General features: G+C 44.4%; 1 protein-coding gene across 6 annotated transcripts; it reads left to right on the top strand.

Annotated features, from left to right (window-relative positions):
- On the top strand, positions 1-18,374 carry TRIML2 (tripartite motif family like 2). Of its 6 annotated transcripts, XM_063810077.1 has the most exons (9): positions 3,011-3,767; positions 4,043-4,446; positions 4,694-4,789; positions 8,385-8,579; positions 10,459-10,599; positions 11,357-11,431; positions 12,290-12,312; positions 12,475-12,575; positions 17,693-18,374. In XM_063810077.1, the coding sequence occupies exons 2-9, from the start codon at positions 4,258-4,260 to the stop codon at positions 18,259-18,261; spliced, it is 1,389 nt and encodes a 462-aa protein (XP_063666147.1). In that variant the 5' UTR covers positions 3,011-3,767; positions 4,043-4,257; the 3' UTR covers positions 18,262-18,374. The 6 variants fall into 6 exon arrangements, with proteins under 6 accessions (XP_016808148.3, XP_009446991.4, XP_054539565.1 ...); XM_016952659.4 differs by lacking the exons at positions 3,011-3,767; positions 11,357-11,431 and adding an exon at positions 1-362 and having other exon boundaries at positions 4,036-4,446; XM_009448716.5 differs by lacking the exons at positions 3,011-3,767; positions 11,357-11,431 and adding an exon at positions 242-362 and having other exon boundaries at positions 4,039-4,446.
- The last annotated feature ends 1,732 nt before the right edge of the window (positions 18,375-20,106 follow it).

Here is a 20,106-nt window from a genome sequence, read left to right as displayed (position 1 = left end):
AGCTTTTTCCCTAAAGGAAATACCTTGGTTTGGTGTGGTGACTCATTCCTGTAATCCCAGTACTTTGGGAGGCTGAAGCCTGCTGAAGCAGGCAGATCGCTTGAGCCCAGGAGTTCAAGACCAGCCTGGGAAACATACTGAAACCCCGTCTCTACAAAAAATACAAAAATTAGCCGGGTGTGGTCGTGCAGCGCCTGTAATCCCAGCTACTCAGGAGGTCAAGGTAGGAGAATCACTTGAGCCTGGGAGCTCGAGGCTGTAGTGAGCCGAGGTCGCGCCACTGCATTCCAGCCTGGGTGACAGAGCAAGACCCTGTCTCAAAAAAAAAAAAAAAGGAAATACCCAGGATTGCTACAAAGAAAGTAAGTGAGATTTTCTCTATAGATCATTTTCTTAATAATTGTTTCTTTAGATTTCTAAACTTGATCTTAGAATCTATGTGTGCGTGTGTGTGTGTATCTGTGTGTTATCAGGAAAAAGCCTGAAGAAAAATATGAGGAAAAACAAAATAAGGGTAGACAACATGCTGGGGACTTAATTCGTCAATTTTCCTTTGCTGTTTCTGTAAAAATATTTAGTCTCTGTCCCTCTCTCATTACACCTTCAATTTTTACTGGTTTAACATAAAATATCGTTTACAATATTTATTGTGCATCGAGTATGTCAGATGTAGACACAGGGCATCTCAAGGACTTAGTTTCTTATGGATGGAGAGTGACCCACAAGTAAACTTGTTCATAGAAAGATAAAATCATTTCGCTACTAAGAAAATAAAATAAGGAGATGAGTAGTGGGAAGGTATTTCAAATTGAGTAGTGATGGAAAGGTCTTTCTTGGGAAGACATTTGAGCTGAGAACTGAAGAGAAGAAAGAAGAGGCAGCTGGAATTGCAAAAATATGAGAGAAGAGCTCTGTTGGCCACGGAAGGGGGAAGGGCTGTGATGAATTAGAGGCAGCTAGAATTGACAGTGATGGGGGAAAGCTATAGAGAGATCAGAAGAAGGCAGGAGGCCAGATTGTATAGGATGGGGTTACCCACTTGGATCTTAACTCTAAATGCCATAGAAAGTGACCAGAAACCTGCTCACTTGGTTTTGGTTTTAAAATAGTATTCTGGTGGTTGAGCAGAGAGGAGCTGGAGATGGGCGAGGAGGGCAGGACAGAATATAAATTTGGAAAACAATAGTTGAATTGGTGAAAGGAAGGCTTAAACTGTGGCTCTAAAGGAATGAGTTTGGGGGAAGAGAGCCATTGGGTTGAGATCCTGAGCGGCTTTAGATATGTTAATTTGGGGTGCTCCTTAGACATTCTATTGCAAAAATGTTGGGAATTGGGCAGGAGATTGAAATCGGAGAGTGAAACTTAAATCTTCAAAAACGAGTAAGATTACCTAGGGAGAGACCAGGACTGGGAGACCAGAACTCAACCTTGAAGCACCCCAAGATTGACAGGTTCAGAGGATATGGGACCAGAAAAGGCCACGGAGAACAAGACCAGTCAAGTTAGAGGAATGTCAGCTGCAGACAGATGAGAGAAGAAAACATTCTAGGAAGAAGGGCGTGGTCAGCTATGTTAACTGCTGCTGAGAGCTCAAGGAAAAATTTGAGTTGGTGAATTTCTTTGTTTTGGTGACTCAGTGGAGTCATCTCGGACATGTTCAGGGACCTAAGACACGGGAAACCAGCAGGGATTTCAAAGACCTAAGCAGAAGAAAGGATGAGAGCATCAAAGACAAGGAAGGAGGGAGAAAGTATTTGCAACTCATATAATTTACAGGAACTTGGATCTATAACTGTCTCTTAAAATTGACCCTCCCTCCAAAAAGGCCAAACCTGATGGAATAAACAGAGAGGCTTGCACATAGAGTTTGCAGCAAAAGAAATGAAAATGGTTTTTTAGCATATGAAAATAAAAGGCTTAGACATATTAATAATAGAACAGATGGAAGTTGAAAATATATGAATACACTATTTCTCACCCAGCCAGTGGGCAATGATCCAAAAGTTTAACATCTTTTTAATTTGTTGCTTGGAGTGCAAAATTGTACAACTTTTGTGCTTGGGAAACTGACAAAACATATCAAAATTATGGATGCATTCATTCACAGTCCTATTTGTGGGGAATATGCCTTTTCAGGCCAAGATTCTCAACTTTTTGGAATCAGTACTCCTTTGCACTCATTATTGATGAAGATCCCAATAAGCTTTTGTTTATGAACGTTAATATCTATGTTTACTGTATTAGAAATTTAAAATTGCATTTTACAGTTATTCATTTAAAATAATAAAAACAAGCCAGGCACGGTGGGTCACACCTGTAATCCCAGCACTTTGTGAGGCTGAGGCGGGCGGATAACCTGAGGTCAGGAGTTCGAGATCAGTGTGGCCAACACGGTGAAACCCCGTCTCTACTAAAAATACAAAAAATTAGCTGAGTGTGGTTTCACCCGCCTGTAGTCCCAGCTACTCGGGAGGCTGAGGCAGGAGAGTCGGTTGAACCCAGGAGGTGGAGGTTGCAGTGAGCTGAGATCGTGCCACTGCACTCCAGCCTGGGCGACAGAGATTCAGTCTCAAAAATAAATAAATAAATAAGTTAATAAAATAATAAAAACAAAAACATTTTTCTGAAAAAAAAATTTTCGAGCTAAGTGGCTTTTTTAATAGAGAAAGCCAGAATTACAAAGGACTTAAGAAGGACATCGGGGCCCTTCTTCTTGCCAAAGATAGGCACAACGTCGACAAAGCGCCGGTGATACTGCACCCGCGGCTCAGCCCGGCCTGTCTTCTCGCTTGGCCACCTTAGTAAGAGTCTGACCTGTCACTTTCCCGGCGCGGGCCGGGGAACCACGGACTTGGCCTCCCGGGCAGTCGGGGCCTCCCACTTCGCCCTGGTCCAGGGTGGCCTCGCCCTGCAGGGGCGCGCCTGCCAGGAGCACGATAGATCTTCCGGGGCGAGGCCCTCCAGTGGCGCTGCCTGAGCCGCGACGTGGGGGACCGTCTCCTGGCCGGTCACCTGGAGGGCGTGTAGCTCCGGGGCGCGGACCAAGAACTGCATGTTGGTGACTGAACCGCGGTTCCGGCTGCCGCCACCGCGAAGATGGAGTCAAAGAGGAAGGAGCGAGGGCGCTCACGGCCAGACCGCGGGCAGCGCGTCACGTCACTCCTGAAATTTTATTTCGGAAACAATTATTGAGAAGAGTGGCTTTGGCTTCACTGTTTTGCAAATCTCTTTAATTGATGGCTTCTTAGAAGAGCCGTTTTCGGCCGGGCGCGGTGGCTCACGCCTGGAATCCCAGCACTTTGGGAGGCCGAGGCGGGCGAATCACGAGGTCAGGAGATTGAGACCACCCTGGCTAACACGGTGAAACCCCGTCTCTACTAAAAATACAAAAAATTAGCTGGGCCTGGTGGCGGGCGCCTGTAGTCCCAGCTACTCTGGAGGCTGAGGCAGGAGAATGGCGGGAACCCGGGAGGCGGAGCTTGCAGTGAGCCGAGATCGGGCCACCGCACTCCAGCCTGGGTGACAGAGCGAGACTCCGTCTCAAAAAAAAAAAGAGGAGCTGTTTTCCCTTATTTGCTTCCCCATTCCTTCTGTTGCGTGTGTTTTGAGCCGCCAGTGGTGGCTCGCGCCTGCAGTCCCAGCTACTCCGGAAGCTGAGGTGGGAGGATCGCTGGAGCCTGGGAGTTCCAGAGGCTGCAGTGAGCCGTGGTCACGCCACCGTACTCTAGACTGGGCAACAGAGCAAGACCCTGTCTCTCAAAGGGAAAGTATTTTAATAACTTTTTCAGATACTTGTGGTTTTTTTCTGTAATTCTATCAACGAACCTCTTTCGTACTCTGTTACCTCACTCTAGTCCTGAAGTTCCTTCAGTAATTAGCGCGATGCCTTTTGAGCACTGTTTTCCCCTGAATGACTCATAAGTGAGTGCTGTTCCTTGTAATTAATTTTCAGCCTATTGCTCAAGATTGTCAGAAGACCTGAGGGAAACCCGCTGGTCTTAGAACACTGGCCTAACTCTGTCTTTTTTCCCCAAGCAGGCAGCTGCCAGAAATTCGTTGGATTTGAGGAGTCCAGAGCGCCGACCCGCTCTGTCTGCGTGGACTTATTTCCTTGGATCTTCGTGGACCCTGAAGTTGCCAAGTGTATGTGCCTGCTCCAGAAAACAAAGGAAGCCACCATTTTTTCTCATTCACAGCGCAGGGAGATACCTCAGTAGAAGCATACAGTCCAGTCTTCAACTAGGGACCCCTACCAGGATGTCCAAAAGGCTCAGCCCTCAGTTACAGCACAACATCACAGAAGATACCTATTGTGAAACACACCTGGAACCAACACGGCTGTTCTGTGATGTTGACCAAATCACACTCTGCAGCAAATGCTTCCAGTCCCAGGAGCACAAACATCACATGGTGTGTGGGATACAAGAGGCTGCTGAGAATTACAGGGTAAGAGTCACTCACGCAAATCCCAAAACACTCTGGCCGACTCCTATATGGATGAAATGGACAGACATTCTGGTCCTCCAAAACCATTACCTTAGTTGATGTTTATTACAGAATATTAGATAAGTTCGTTGAACCTTCAACCTAAAGGCTAAGAAAATATATACTCAGAGTTGTTGGCTGTTTAAGGTCAGGAATCCAACTGTTCTAAATCAATGATCTCACCTGGAATTCTGTGCTTTCTCTATAGAAGTTATTCCAGGAAATATTGAACACATCGAGGGAGAAACTTGAAGCAGCTAAAAGCATATTGACTGAAGAGCAAGAAAGAATGGCGATGATTCAGGTCAGTGAGTGCTTATCTTGATTCTTGGGGGAAAATTACCAGTAATGTTGTTAGAAAATAGTGTATCATAAACAAAGTCAAAAGACAAATCACAAAGCAGGAAAAATGTGAAATCTATAGGAAGGAAAAGTGCTAATATCTTAATGTATAAAAAGCTCTTTAAAGTCAGTAAGAAGCTGGGTGTGGTGGCTCACGCCTGTAATCCCAGCACTTTGGGAAGCTGAGGAGGGCGGATCACTTGAGGTCAGGAGTTTGAGACCAGCCTGGCCAACACGGTGAAACCCCATCTCTACTAAAAATACAAAAATTAGCTGGGTGTGGTTACACGAGCCTGTAATCCCAGCTACTCGGGAGGCTGAGGCAGGAGAATCGCTTGAACTGGGAGGCAGAGGTTGCACTGAGCCGAGATCACACTGCTGGACCCCAGCCTAGGCCACAGAGCAAGACTCCATCTCAAAAAAATAAAAATAAAAAAAGTCAGTAAGGAAAAGACTAGAAATTTAATTTTAAAAAACGATCAAATAAGAGTTTGCAGAAAAGAAACTGTAAATGTATTTTAAATACATTGAAAGAATTTGAACTTTGTTCGTGGTAAGAGAAATACGAATTATATGGTGAGTAAAATGGCATTTGCAATGCTATTTGCAATGATCAAAAAGATTAACGACACCGTTTATAACAATGACATAGGAGAATGAACATCTCTTGTACTTCTGATTGCCACATAAATTCTAAAACCCTTTAAAGAGCAATTTGAGAATAGCTATTCAGATTTGAGGGTTCACCAACTGTTAGGCATATTTCACTTCTAATTTCAGCCTGTATCTTCATACTTAATCCTATTCTGTGCAAGGTATCCCCGATTCTGGGTCTTTTCTCTCCCTCAATTTTTAAAGGAAATAAATGCCTACTTAGGGAAGATAGTGGAGGAGAATTGCCTGGCTAGGTAAGGATTTTTCAACTGATCCCCCTTCTTTTTCAGTTCCAAGTACCACGCGTTCAGCAAATACTGAGATCCCACTGTTTGCCAGGGACTATGCAAGGTGCTAGGGGCTCACCAATGGAAAACAAAAAAAACCAGTTCTGCTTTCGTGGAACTTGCATTCTAGTGGATATAAACAAAATAAGTTTAATGTATAGTATGTTACCTGGGAAGTGTTTAAAAAAATTTTTTTTAAGTGAGAAAGGAAGCAATGGAGTGAGCTTTTAAATAAAGTGATCAGAACCTTGTTATTCAGAAGGTGGCACTGAAGGAGGTGGGGGATTGGGCCATGCAGTTTTCTTGAGGAGGAATATTCTAGGCAGAGGAAAGGCCTGGAGGCTGCCGTGTATCTGGCTGGAGCTGTGTAAGGAAACGGGGGCTGTAGGTGATGAGATCAGAAGAAGGCGGTCAGTCATTTAGGGTGGCAGCCTTCAGTGAAATACAAGGTTCAAAACCACTGGAAGGTTTCGAACAGAAGGCTGACATGATTTAACTTCCATTTTCATAGAAACATGCTAGCTGCCAAATGAAAATAGACATTAAGATAGTAAAAGCAGGCTGGTCGTGGTGGCTCACGCCTGTAATCCCAGCACTTTGGGAGGCCGAGGTGGGCGGATCACGAGGTCAGGAGATCGAGACCATCCTGGCTAACATGGTGAAACCCCGTCTCTACTAAAAAATCGGGTGTGGTGGCAGGCGCCTGTAGTCCCAGCTACTCAGGCGGCTGAGGCAGGAGAATGGCATGAACCCTGGAGGCGGAGCTTGCAGTGAGCCGAGATCGTGCCACTGCACTCCAGCCTGGGCGACAGAGCGAGACTCCGTCTTAAAAAAAAAAAAAAAAAGAAAAACCAAGATAGTAAAAGCAGAGGTGGAGAGACGTGCAAAGGGACTTGCAATAATTAAGGAGAGATGATGGTGAGCTGGGGGACAGGTAGAGCAGTGGTGAGAAGTGGTCAGGTTCTTGATAAATCTTGATTTCATTGAATCTTTTTTTTTTTTTTTTTGAGATGGACTTTCGTTCTTGTTGCCCAGGCTAGAGTTCAGTGACGCGATCTCGGCTCACTGCAACCTCCGCCTCCCGGGTTCAAGCAATTCTCCTGCCTTAGTCTCCCAGGTAGCTGACATTACAGGGGCCCGTCATCATGCCTGGCTAATTTTTTTATTTTTAGTAGAGACGGGGTTTCACCATGTTGGTCAGGCTGGTCTCGAACTGCTGACCTCATGATCCACCTGCCTTGGCCTCCCAAAGTGCTGGGATTACAGACGTGAGCCCGGACAATTTCACTGAATCTTAAATAGCTTAATAGAGATGCTATTTAAGCATCTCTAAGATGACTACTTTCAAATATATATCCCTAGCTCAGATTTCCAAATGGTAGTAGGCTTCATGTCCAATTTCCTACTTACTATCTTTACTTGGATGTCTAATTGACTAATCAAATTCATCACATCCTGAACTAACGCACACTCCTCACTTCTGGAATCCAGCCTTTCCATAGATTCTCTCTATATATTTTGGTAATTCCATTCTTCCAGTTGCTTAGTCTAAAATTTTCGGTGTCTTTCATCCGTGACTCCTTTTTTCCCCACAACTCTTACCCAAGCATCAGTAAATCCCATTGGCCCTTTTCCAATGTCCTGGTCTCCTCCTCTGTGTTGACAGAGGCTGTAGCTTCCTTAGTTTTTCCTTATTGATGAACATTTCTTTTTTTTTTTTTTTTTTTTTTTTTTTTTAAGACGGAGTCTCCCTCTGTCGCCCAGGCTGGAGTGCAGTGGCGCCATCTCGGCTCACTGCAAGCTCCGCCTCCCGGGTTCACGCCATTCTCCTGCCTCAGCCTCCCGAGTAGCTGGGACTACAGGCGCCCGCCACCACGCCCGGCTAATTTTTTGTATTTTTAGTAGAAACGGGGTTTCACCGTGTTAGCCAGTATTGGTCTCGATCTCCTGACCTCGTGATCCGCCCGCCTCGGCCTCCCAAAGTGCTGGGATTACAGGCGTGACCCACCGCGCCCAGCCAATTCATTGATGAACATTTCTTCGTCTGCATTTTATGTTCTAAAATTGTGTTGATGTCTTGGCTGATGTTGACTCAAATTCTTTTTCTCCTTTGGGTTTATTCCTTTTCTTCTGTACTTTACATTTCCTCGTCCTTTTTGTTTGTTTGTTTTTTTGAGACAGAGTCTAGCTCTGTTGCCAGGCTGGAGTGCAGTGGCGTAATCTCTACTCACTGCAACCTCCACCTCCCAGGTTCAAGCGATTCTCCTGCCTTAGCCTCCCGAGTAGCTGGGATTATGGGTGCCCGCCACCACGCCCAGCTAATTTTTGTATTTTTAGTAGAGATGGGGTTTCACCATGCTGGCCAGTATGGTCTCGATCTCCTGACCTCGTGATCCGCCCACTTTGGCCTCCCAAAGTGCTGGGATTGCAGGCGTGAGCCACTGCGCCCAGCCTTCCTTGTCTTTATATTGGGGTTAGAGATGGAAAGAATACATTGTGGTCAGTGTAAGATATATATATCTATATATAGATATAGATATCTATCTATTATGACGTGTGTGTGTGTTGTTAATCTATCATGTTTAACCTGAAGTCTATCATGTCTATATGAGGAAGGAAGAGGAACAAAATTTTAAAAAGATGATTGAGTCTGAGTATAGTATGAGACTCCGGTTGTTGAATGAAGAGTGTGAGCAGAATCTCCAGAGACAGCAGGAATGCGTATCTGACTTGAACTTGAGAGAAACCCTTCTGAATCAAGTGATCAAGCTTGCCACGGAGCTAGAGGAGATGTTCCAGGAAATGCTACAGGTGAGATGTTGAAAACAACATCCTCGCATTTGAGAAATGAGAAAAAGAAGAGCTAAACATTATGTCAGTTCCAAAATAACATAGCCAGTGACAACCACACATGTGTTAAATGAATTATATACCTACCTGGCAACTCCATTTCTATGAATTTATCTTGACATGCATATAAAAAGACATAAATAAAGCACAATATACCTATAAATATATTTGTACGCATATTACTCTATTATGCTTCAAATATACTTACACACATAGAAAAAGACACCTGGGTAAGGCAACACTGAAACTGAGTTTCAGTTTAGAGCCATGGTTTAGAATTCACCTTTCTTTTTTTTTGAGACGGAGTCTGGCTCTGTCTCCAGGCTGGAGTGCAGTGGCGCGATCTCAGCTCACTGCAAGCTTCGCCTCCCGGGTTCACGCCATTCTCCTGCCTCAGCCTCCCAAGTAGCTGGGATTACAGGTGCCCACCACTACGCCCGGCTAATTTTTTGTATATTTAGTAGAGATGGGGTTTCACCGTGTTAGCCAGGATGGTCTCGATCTCCTGACCTCATGATCCACCCGCCTCAGCCTCCCAAAGTGCTGGGATTACAGGTGTGAGCCACCGTGCCCGGCCTAGAATTCACCTTTGAAGCCGGATGAATGGAGTTCCTATCTGAGCCAGCTGTTTACTGGCTCCTGGGTGGCCTACGACCTGCGCTTAACCTTTGACTTGGTTCCTTTAGCTGTAAACTGGATATAACAATGACCCCTAATTTATAAAATTATTGTGAGATTTGAGTGAGATAATCTGCTAAAGCTTATTAAATCGTGTCTTGTCCATGTTAAGCAGTTGATGAGCAGCAGATGTTACAATTATAACATTCATAGCAAGAGGTTAGAAACACCCTGTATTTGTCAATAGAAGACTCACAAAATGTGCTCCATACATACATGGAAGAATACTCTTCAGCATGTTAAGAGGATGTCATGGCTCTGTGTATATGAATAAGGAATGTTCTCCAAGAATAAAGTAAGTTGTCAGATTAGTAATCAAATATAATAAACTATCACTTATGTTTATGTTTTTTCCCCCTAAATAACATACTCATGTTGCGTATGTGACTATCTATGTAAAGTATACTTGGAAGGATAAAAAGAAAATTGATATCAGTAACATAATTATTTATTTCTTATTAGTTAATCTATATACCTTAATTTTAATTGATTTCAAGTTAATGAAAAAATAGGGAACCTTCTGAACAAACAGCCACAGAAAAAACATGAAATGTTTTAGGTGCATATTAATGTGAGTAAGGGCTGTGGGCACACACATCTGTATCGGCTTAAACATACATAATAGGGGGCAAAGAATCAACTGTCTCTTGAGAGGAATCCTGCTTCAGCAGAAGAATATCATGGCCTTGCCTAATTATGTCTGTTCCTGGGGTAGCAGGCAGAAAAGCAGGTGGTTTTTTTTGGTTTTGGTTTTGGTTTTGGTTTTTTTTTTTTGAGATGGAGTCTTGCTCTGTCGTTCAGGCTGGAGTGCAGTGGCACGATCTTGGCTCACTGCAACGTCTGCCTCCCAGGTTCAAGCGATTCTCCTGCCTCAGCCTCCTGAGTAGCTGGGATTACAGGCACCCGCCACCACGCCTGGCTAATTTTTGTACTTTTAGTGGAGACTGGGTTTCACCATGTTGACCAGGCTAGTCTCAAACCCTGTCCTCATGATCTGCCGGCCTTGGCCACCCAAAGTGCTGGGATTACAGGCGTGAGCCACTGCGCCCAACCGAAAAGCAGGTTTTTAAAGACATGGTTGAATTAATCTATAGGAGAAGTTACCGAACTCTTGTTCCTGAGCTTGAGATTGTTGAATAGTAACGAAGAGATGCTTCTGCAGAGACTGGGCCGTGTCGGGAGAGAGAACATGGAGAAACTGAAGGAGAGTGAAGCCAGGGCTTCTGAACAGGTCCGCAGCCTCCTAAAGCTCATCGTGGAGCTTGAGAAAAAGTGTGGGGAAGGCACCTTGGCATTGCTCAAGGTAAGATGCTGGGAAAAAGAAAATAAAATTCATTCCAGTATTTGAGAAATGAGAAGTGGACAGTACTCATTAGGGGTTGCTGCCAGAACACAATATCCAATGATCTTTAACCACAAAAGAAGGCTACATGACTTTCTTTCAGCTGCCAAAAGCTTTAGGAATGGTCATAGCTTTGTGGGATAGTGTGGAGCTGCTTCATGAGATGAATTCTCACCTTAAAATTATCAGCAGTAAGTTAGGGTTGAGATGTGACACAGTGTGGTTAATACCTCCATGCAATGAAATATTCTGTAATCATAAAGAATAAAACAGCTCTATAGGCACTAAAATAGTATTTCAAGCACTCATTAAGTGAAAAAGAAAGATGCAGACTGCTTTTTGTTTGATCTTTGGATAATAAGTATATATACACATACATATACATGTGTGGTTGCTAACATTCACAGACTTTCTGGCAAAAAATTAATAAATATATAGCCATCTGTGATAATCTTGAAACAAGGGTGAGATTATCTGCTATGGTCTGAATGTTTGTGTCCCTCCAAAATATATATGTTGAAATCCTCTCCCCCAAGGCGATGGTATTGGGAGGTGGGGCCTTTGGGTAGTGAGTGGGGCCTGGGGGCAGAGCCCCTGTCAATGGGATTAGGGCTCTTATAAAAGAGGCCAAGGAAGACCTCACCCCTTCAGCTTGTGAGGCTGGAGATGGAGGCTACCTAGGAGGGATGGAGCCCTCACCGGACACTGAATCTGCCAGTGCCTTGATCTTGAAATTCGGCCTCCAGAATTGCGAGAAATGAATTTCTGCTGTGCAGAAGCTGCTCAGTCTATGGTAAGTATTGCATATTTTGAATTTTGTATAGTAACATACGTTGCCTTTCAGAAAGTGGGTTACCTTTTTTTTTTTTTTTTTCCCGAGACGGAGTCTCGCTCTATCTCCCAGGCTGGAGCAGTGGCGCAATTTCGGCTCACTGTAACCTCCGCCTCCCCGGTTCAAGCGATTCTCCTGCCTCAGCCTCCTGAGTAGTTGGGATTACAGGTGCCCACCACCATGTCCAGCTAATTTTTGTATTTTTAGTAGAAACGGGGTTTCACCATGTTGGTCAGTCTGGTCTTAAACCCCTGACCTCAGGTTATACGCCCACCTTGGCCTCCCAAAGTGCTGGGATTACAGGCATGAGCCACCGCGCCTGGCCTTACTATCTTTTTAAGACTGTCCATATCCCTCTCCTGGGCTTATAATTGCAAGTGAATGCGCTCTTCTGGAAAGCGTCTGCAGGTAAATCCTTAGGAAGCAGCTCAGTTCTTGAGCGTGCAGGCAGGTGTGGCTCTGCTTGGCTCCCACTGCCCTCCCAGCCAGTGGCCCCTTCACCTGCTGAACTCTGGCCACCCCCTGCATGGAAAGCAGATAGATGCTCCCGTCTGAAGACTGAGAAATGATGGCTCCGAGTAAGATGGCTGGGGTGAGGGATAGAAAACCTTTCCCTTGGGACTACGACAAAATGATTTCATGCATTTTTCTGACTTTTTCTATTTCCATGTTAGAATTTGTTCATCTGATAACTAGCATTATGAGGCTGAAGAAATGACATGGAAATTGAGTTCATTGTAAGAGGATATTTTCCTGGGCACAGATTGCAAAAACAGCTCAAAAACCCAGTAGTAACCTGGTCTCTTTTCTTTCCCTTAGAATGCAAAATACTCTTTAGAAAGGTGAGTTTTCATTTTGGATACAATTGGGTGAGAATCAGAGTCCAGTAAGATGTTGATTGAGGTAGGGAGATTGCATTTGCTGGTAGGATGTAATGGGATCCATCCAGTAGACTAAGGGGCCTGTGGTCTGTGCAGATGACTGAGGCTGTCCTTTCTCTTCAGGAGCAAGTCACTGCTGCTTGAGCATCTGGAGCCTGCTCATATCACAGACCTGAGTTTATGCCACATAAGAGGACTCAGCAGCATGTTCAGAGTACTCCAGAGTAAGTTGACACATGTGAATACTCACAGGGCACTGTTCTGCATTTGAGAATCAGGTGACCATCCTGCCATAAATGAAAACAAATTCCAGTAGTTTAAAAATTTTAGGCCAGCACAGTGGGTCACTCCTGTAATCCCAGCACTTTGGGAGGCCAAGGCGGGCAATTTGCTTGAGGCCAGGAGTTCGAGACCAGCCTAACCAACATGGTGAAATCCCATCTCTACAAAAAATATGAAAATTAGCCGGTTGTGGTGGCGCGTGCCTGTAGTCCCTGCTACTTGAGTGGCTGAGGTGGGAGAATTGCTTGAACCCAGGAGGTGGAGATTGCAGTGAGCTGAGATCACACCACTGCACCCCAGCCTGGGCGACAGAATGAGACTCTGTCTTTAAATAAATAAATAAATAAATAAAAATTTTAGGAGACTGGAGAGCTTAATATGTTATACCTATTAGATAAGGATCAAAAAAATAACTGTATGATCTCATATGAAAGCTCTTCCCATGCAAAATCTTTTTTTTTTTTTTTTTTTTTTTTTTGAGACAGAGTTTTACTTTGCCCAGGCTGGAGTGCAGTGGTGCGATCTTGGCTCACTGCAACCTCCCCCTCCTGGGTTCAAGTGATTCTCCTGCCTCGGCCTCCCAAGTAGCTGGGATTACAGGCATGCACCACCACACCTGGCTAATTTTTTGTATTTATAGTAGAGACGAGGTCTTACCATGTTGGTCAGGATGGTCTTGAACTCCTGATCTCAGGTGATCCGCGCGCCTTGGGCTCCCAAAGTGCTGGGATTACAGGCGTGAGCCACCACGCCTGGCTAATTTTTTGTATTTATGGTAGAGACGAGGTCTTACCATGTTGGTCAGGCTGGTCTTGAACTCCTGATCTCAGGTGATCCGCGCGCCTCGGGCTCCCAAAGTGCTGGGATTACAGGCGTGAGCCACCACGCCTGGCTGCAGATTCTTTACCAGTTCCCCAGCCATGAAACATGATTGCAGGCAGATTCCACTGCTTAAAAATTTAAAACTTCTGGGGAAGAAATTCAGCATGTATAACAAAGGGTTTATATCTCCTGTCCTTATAGCTTTGCCTTTCCCAGAGTGTCCTATCGATGGAATCCTACAGTGTGTGGCCTTTCGAGGCTGACAGCATACTGCAGTTGACATATAGAACGTCCAGGCTGCTTCATGTATCAGTAGTTTGTTCCTTTTTATTGTTGATAATATTCCATTGTATAAATATACCATAATTTACTTATCCTTTTGCAATTCTATGGACATGGGTTGTTTCCAGCTCTGTGCTGTAAATATTAGCAGCAGATTTTTGTGTGGGCACAGCTTCATAGTTCTTGACTGACTGTCTAAGTGTGGGATTGCCAAACTTGTTTTCCAAACTGCCTGTGCCATTTTGCCTTCCCACCAATAACGTGCGAAAGATTCAGTTGCTCTGTATTCTCACCAGGGTTTGGTATTGTCAGTTTGTTTGACTACATCCGACCCGATAGATGGGTAGTGGTATCTCATTTTAATTTGCATTTCCAGAATGACTAATGATGCTGAGCATATTTTCATGTGTTTCTTTTCCCTCTATCTCAGCTTTGGTGAAATACATGTACAAACCCCTTGTCTAAACTGGGTTGTATGTTTCTTGAGTTTTATAATTTCTTTATATGTTCTGTTTAGCATTCATTTATCAGATAAATTTTGCAAATATTTCCTCCCAGCATGGTTTATATTCTCATTTTCCTAATACTGTCTTTTGAAGTGTAGAGGTTTTGCATTTTGATGAAGTTCAATTTATCAAGTTTTTTCTTTTATGACTTCTGCTTTTTGTGTCTTATTTAAGAAATTTTGCCAAAGCCAACAAAGATTTCCTTCCAAAAGTTTTCTGGTTTTCGGTTTTACACTGTGGCCTATGAACCACAGAGAGTTAATGTCTGTCTACAGTTCACAGAATGATGCAAACCCTCTCCTCCCCCCACCTTCTATTTTTATTTTTTGACTCACATGTATCCATTTGTTCCAGTTTCATTTGTTAAAAACACTACCTTTGTCCATTCAATTTACTTGGCCCCTTTGTTGAAAATCAACTGGTATATGTGATCACATCTATTTGTGACTCTAATAGGTCTATTGATGGTTGACTCTATCCCTTTGCCAATAGCACACTGGCTTGATTGATAACTCTGTAGGAAGTCTTGAAAGCAGGTACTGTGCATTCTCCAAATTTATTCTTTTTCGGAATAGTTTTGGCTACTGTAGGTTGTTTGCTTTTCCACATAAATTTTGAAATCAGCTTGTTGGCTTCTTCAAAATGGACCGCTGGGATTTTTATTCATATTACATTGAATCCGTTGATCAATTTGGGGAGAATTGACATCTTGACAATATTTAGTGCTTTCAGTCCAGGAATACAAAATATCTCCATTTGTTTAGGTCTTCGATTTCTCTCATCAGTGTTTTGTCACTTTCGGCATAAAATGTTATATGTATTTGGAGATGTATCCCTAAGTATTTTATGTTTTTTACAGCCACTGTAAACGGTATTTTAAAATATCAATTTCTAATTGACATTTCATTCATTTCTAGTTCATTACAAGTATATAGAAATGGAATTGTTTTATATATATTGACATTTGTACCCTATAACTATGCAAAACTCACTTATTAGACAGTGGATTTCTATAAATAGATCCTTCGGGATTTTCTACAAAGTCATGCAGTATATGAGTATAGATAGCTTTATTTCTGTCTTTCCAGTCTGTAAGCCTTTTCTGAATTTTTCTTGCCTTATTATACTGGCTCAGACCTGCAGTGTGTTGAATAGAAGTGGTGAGAGTGGACACTTGCTTATTCTCGATCTTAGGAAGAAAGAAAACATTAAGTCTTTTCACTCTAAATTCTGATACAGCTATAGGGCTTTTTGTTGTTGTTTGTGTTTTTTGTTTTTGTTTTTGTTTTTTTGAGATGCTGTCTGGCTCTGTCACCCAGGCTGGAGTGCAATGGCAAAGCCTCAGCTCACTGCAACCTCCTCCTCCCAGATTCAAACGATTCTCCTGCCTCAACCTCCCGAGTAGCTGGGACTACTGAGTGCCACCACACTCAGCTAATTTTTGTATTTTTAGTAGATACGGGGTTTCACTCTGTTGGTCAGGCTGGTCTCGAACTCCCAGCCTCGTGATCTGCCTGCCTCGAGTTCCCAAAGTGCTGGGATTAAAGGCGTGAGCCACCGCACCTGGCCCTAGCTATAGTTTTTTTTAAGGGCTGCCTTTCATCAAATTGAGGATGTCCCCCTTTATTTCTGGTTTACTAAGAATTTTTATGAATCAGTGTTGAATTTATCAAGTTCTTTTTCTCTTGAGATATTCCTGTTGTTTCTTCTTCAACCTTTTTTGTTTTTGTTTTTGAGATGAGCCTCGCTCTGTTGCTCAGGCTGGAGTGCAGTGGCATGATCTCGGCTCACTGCAACCTCTGCCTCCCAGATGCAAGCGATGCTCCTGCCTCACCTTCCTGAGTAGCTGGGATTACAGGCCGCCACCAGGCCTGGCTGATTTTTGTAATTTTAGTAGAGATGGGGTTTCGCCAGGCTGGTCTCGAAGTCCTGGCCTCAAGTGATCCATCCTCCTCGGCCTCCTAAAGTGCTGGGATTACAAACGTGAGCCACTGTGCCCAGCCACAGCTGTACGTTTTTCCAGAGATAATTTGCATTTGTTTCTGCCAGTCTCCTGGAAATACTGAGAGTCTCAGACAATTTTTTTAAAATTCAAGACGTGTAGCTGTTGAGACCACCCTAATAATGTGAATTGGGCTTCAAATTCAGAGATTTAAGTTCATTAAATTTGCTTCAGTCAAATAATAGAAATTAAGCTGGATTCCACGTTACAGAAAGTAGGAAATAAAGGCCTTCCAGGTTTATGGCTTAGACAACTGAAGCAATGAGGGAGCTGTGAACTGAGAAGTAGAGACTGCAGAGGGCTGGCGTTGAAGTTCCATTTTGGGTGTATTATGTTTGAAATTCCTGTGTTTTTTCCAACTGGTATTTAGCTGTTTATGGAGTGAGTCACAAACGCAGAGAAGATGTTTAAAACTGCAGCTATGCACAGTTACCTGGGGGCAGTGAAGGAGAATATACTGCTTGAAAGAGGAAGTCCCAGGACCAAGCCCTGAAAGATCACAATAGTTAGAGGCTGGGCAGAAGGAGATGAGAGGAACAGTCAGAGATAGGAAGAAGACGTATTCATGCAGGGGTGAGGAATTCATTGAGCCTGCGTGTTCTCAGCGTGAGTTTCTGGAGGGTCCACACAGGTGTTCCATCCTCCGCTGATAGATTCTCTGATGTGCTGCCTGATGTCCAGGGCCTGTTGTCAGCAATTTCCAGGCCTCTATGTCACCCTGTGGGGATATTTAAGATGTGTAGAGTACGGCATCGGGAGGGCCACGAATGAGTTGCTGCTGGCCGACTCCTGCGGCCGCTCCAGGCTTGGAGATCTAGAAGACCAGGGTTGGGCCCCAGGTGATATCTGGGTGGAACTTGGCACCAGGACAGTTTGACAGCCTCTGGGGTGAAGGTGTTTTTTGTTTGTTTGTGTGTTTGTTTGTTTTGAGATGGAGTCTTGCTCTGTCGCCCAGGCTGGAGTGCAGTGGTGTGATCTCGGCTCACTGCAATCTCCGCCTCCTGGGTCCAAGCAATTTTCTGCCTCAGCCTCATGAGTAGCTGGGATTACAGGTGCCTGCCACCACACTCGGCTAATTTTTATATTTTTTTAGTAGAGACGGGGTTTCACCATCTTGACCAGGCTGGTCTTGAACTCCTGACCTCGTGAGCCACCGCGCCACGTTGGGTGAAGGTGTTTCTAAACCTTCCTTAGCTCATTCGTCTTTGTTTTATTCTTCCTGCTCAGGTAGACTGTGTCCCTTTCCATATCTTATGGACTTTTTCCTCCATGAGGTCCATATTGAAGTTCAGCGGTTCCTTTTCCTGGACCCTCCCAAATTGCCTCTCCCGTATCTGGGCCTGGGACTTGTGCCCACTCAGTGGGAAGCCCAGGCGTGTTAGAAATCATGTCTCTGGCATTGGCATTCGTGAACTCCTAGGTTAATGAGGGTTTTCTCTCCTGATAGGACATTTAACATTGGATCCTGAAACAGCTCATCCCTGCCTGGCACTATCTGAGGACCTGAGAACTATGAGATTGAGACATGGGCAGCAGGATGGGGCTGGCAACCCAGAAAGATTGGATTTCAGTGCCATGGTGCTGGCTGCGGAGAGCTTCACCTCAGGGAGGCACTACTGGGAGGTGGACGTGGGAAAGGCAACCAGGTGGCAAGTGGGCATATACCACAGCTCTGCAGACACGAAGGGCAGCACGGCCAGAGCTTCCGGAGAGAAAGTCTTGCTCACGGGGTCGGTGATGGGGACCGAGTGGACCCTCTGGGTCTTCCCCCCTCTGAAAAGGCTCTTCCTGGAAAAGAAGTTGGACACAGTTGGGGTTTTCCTTGACTGCGAACACGGGCAGATATCATTCTACAATGTGACCGAGACGTCCCTCATTTACAATTTCTCCCATTGCGCCTTCCAAGGAGCTCTCAGGCCTGTGTTCTCCCTCTGTATCCCAAATGGAGACACAAGTCCAGACTCCCTCACCATCTTACAACATGGTCCTTCTTGCGATGCTACTGTCAGCCCTTAGTCTTCTGTGTGTAAAATCCAAGACCACGAGACACCAGAAAGTTGGAGAACAAGACTTTGAAAGAATTTGTGTAAACTAACCCAATAAAAAGCGTTCCAGGAGTTGGAGCCCGATATCCAGAGCCTTTGCATCTGTGTAACTGTCAACACCTGTGTGTAGTGGCAGAGGTTGCACTTAACCTGAATCATGAATGATAATAACGGGGAGATCCTATGCTAATGAGAAAAAATGCATATGCATGGTAAGGTTGGGGAATTAGAGAAGAAATACAGTCTGGGGTCCTTAGAACTAAGTTGGGAACTCGATGTATTTCTGAAAACATTTGCAGAACCAGGTATAATCAGGAATGAAAGCGGGACTTCAGATGTGAGCGTGCCAGCATGCGGAACAGAGACATCCCATTACTGACAGTGAGTATCAGGACTTCCTAAAGTGTTTTATTCCAAATAGAGAATAATAATTTATATAGATATTTTATGTGGATAAGAAGGAGGAGTTGTGGAAAATGTGAATATTTTTAAATTTTCTTTTCTTTTTCTTTTTTTTGAGACGAAATTTCGCTCTTGTCGCCCAGGCTGGAGTACAGTGGCTCAATCTCGGCTCATCACAACCTCCCCGGGTTCAAGCAGTTCTCCTGCCTCAGCCTCCCGAGTAGCTGGGATTACAGGTGCCCACCACCACGCCCAGCTAATTTTTGTATTTTTAGTAGAGGCGGGGTTTCACCATGTTGGCCAGGATGGTCTCGAGCTCCTGACCTCAAGAGATCCACCAGCCTCGGCCTCCCAAAGTGCTGGAATTACAGGTGTGAGCCACCACACCCGGCCTACCTCTCTTTCTGATAGGAACAATTTGATTTATTAGAAGAAGCCCGATAGGTAATGGTTTGAATCAGGTAAGTAATACCGATGATGCCTGGTGTTCGCCCTCTTCTTTCTCTGTTTGGTGGTCTACTGGCAAATGCCTTCTCTTACATCCTTGCTCAGGGATGGTTGTATAATGCTGAGAAAATAAGTATCTACATAGGGACTTTTATATTTAAGTTCTATCATGCTTTATCTCCTTTAATGTTTTTAACAGCCTATGAGTGTGCATTAATGTTTTTACTCATATGTGGAAACTGATGCTCAGAGAGCTGATTTGTTCTTTCTAAAGTGACATTGCTGTTACGTATCTAGTGACAAGGAGAAGGAATTAAATTGAGACCGTCATCAGATCAAAAAGCAAGCTCCGCCTTGACTCCTGTCGCACAGGGATCTGTTGTAATGAGCATGACTAGGTGGAACGGTGGTCCAGTTTTACTCAAATGTTCTCAAAATGCAAGTCAGTTCCCACAGAAAATAGAAGCAGCATATCATTTACACAGCCCTCTGTAGGTGGGCTTTGGCTCGTGGAGGCCAAGTTCTTTAGGATGGGCAGAGGAGGAAGGAATGAAAGGCAAATGTCAGAAAATTGCCTCTGTTGACTCATGGGAGTCAAGGAAGATGTAGGATCTTACTTATCTTTCTTTTGGGGAGACATTTTTGACCATTTCGAATTCTCAAAATGTGCTTTTAAAAGATGTGAATAAGGCCGGGCGCGGTGGCTCAATCCTGTAATCCCTTCATTTTGGGAGGCTGAGGCATGCAGATCATGAGGTCAGGAGGTCGAGACCATCCTGGCTAACATGGTGAAACCCCGTCTCTAATAAAAATACAAAAACTTAGCCGGGCATGGTGGCAGGCGCCTGTAGTCCCAGCTACTTGGGAGGCTGAGGCAGGAGAATGGCGTGAACCCAAGAGGTGGAGCTTGCAGTGAGCCAAGATCACACCACTGCACTCCAGCCTGGGCAACAGAGCGAGACTCTGT

The sequence above is a fragment of the Pan troglodytes genome, chromosome 3 (assembly GCF_028858775.2).
Source record: "Pan troglodytes isolate AG18354 chromosome 3, NHGRI_mPanTro3-v2.0_pri, whole genome shotgun sequence".
NCBI lineage: Eukaryota > Metazoa > Chordata > Mammalia > Primates > Hominidae > Pan > Pan troglodytes.
Note: the sequence above shows the minus strand (reverse complement) of the source record. Positions and strands in the feature narration are given on the sequence as shown.

What these genes read in the sequence shown, in the direction of transcription:
- TRIML2 (XM_063810077.1), top strand. Translation starts at nt 4,258, where the DNA reads ATGTCCAAAAGGCTCAGCCCTCAGTTACAGCACAACATCACAGAAGAT. An exon ending in TGTTCCAGGAAATGCTACAG is followed by an intron (nt 8,580 to 10,458) that starts GTGAGATGTTGA and finishes ATGCTTCTGCAG; the next exon opens with AGACTGGGCCGTGTCGGGAG. An exon ending in GCACCTTGGCATTGCTCAAG is followed by an intron (nt 10,600 to 11,356) that starts GTAAGATGCTGG and finishes TGAATCTGCCAG; the next exon opens with TGCCTTGATCTTGAAATTCG.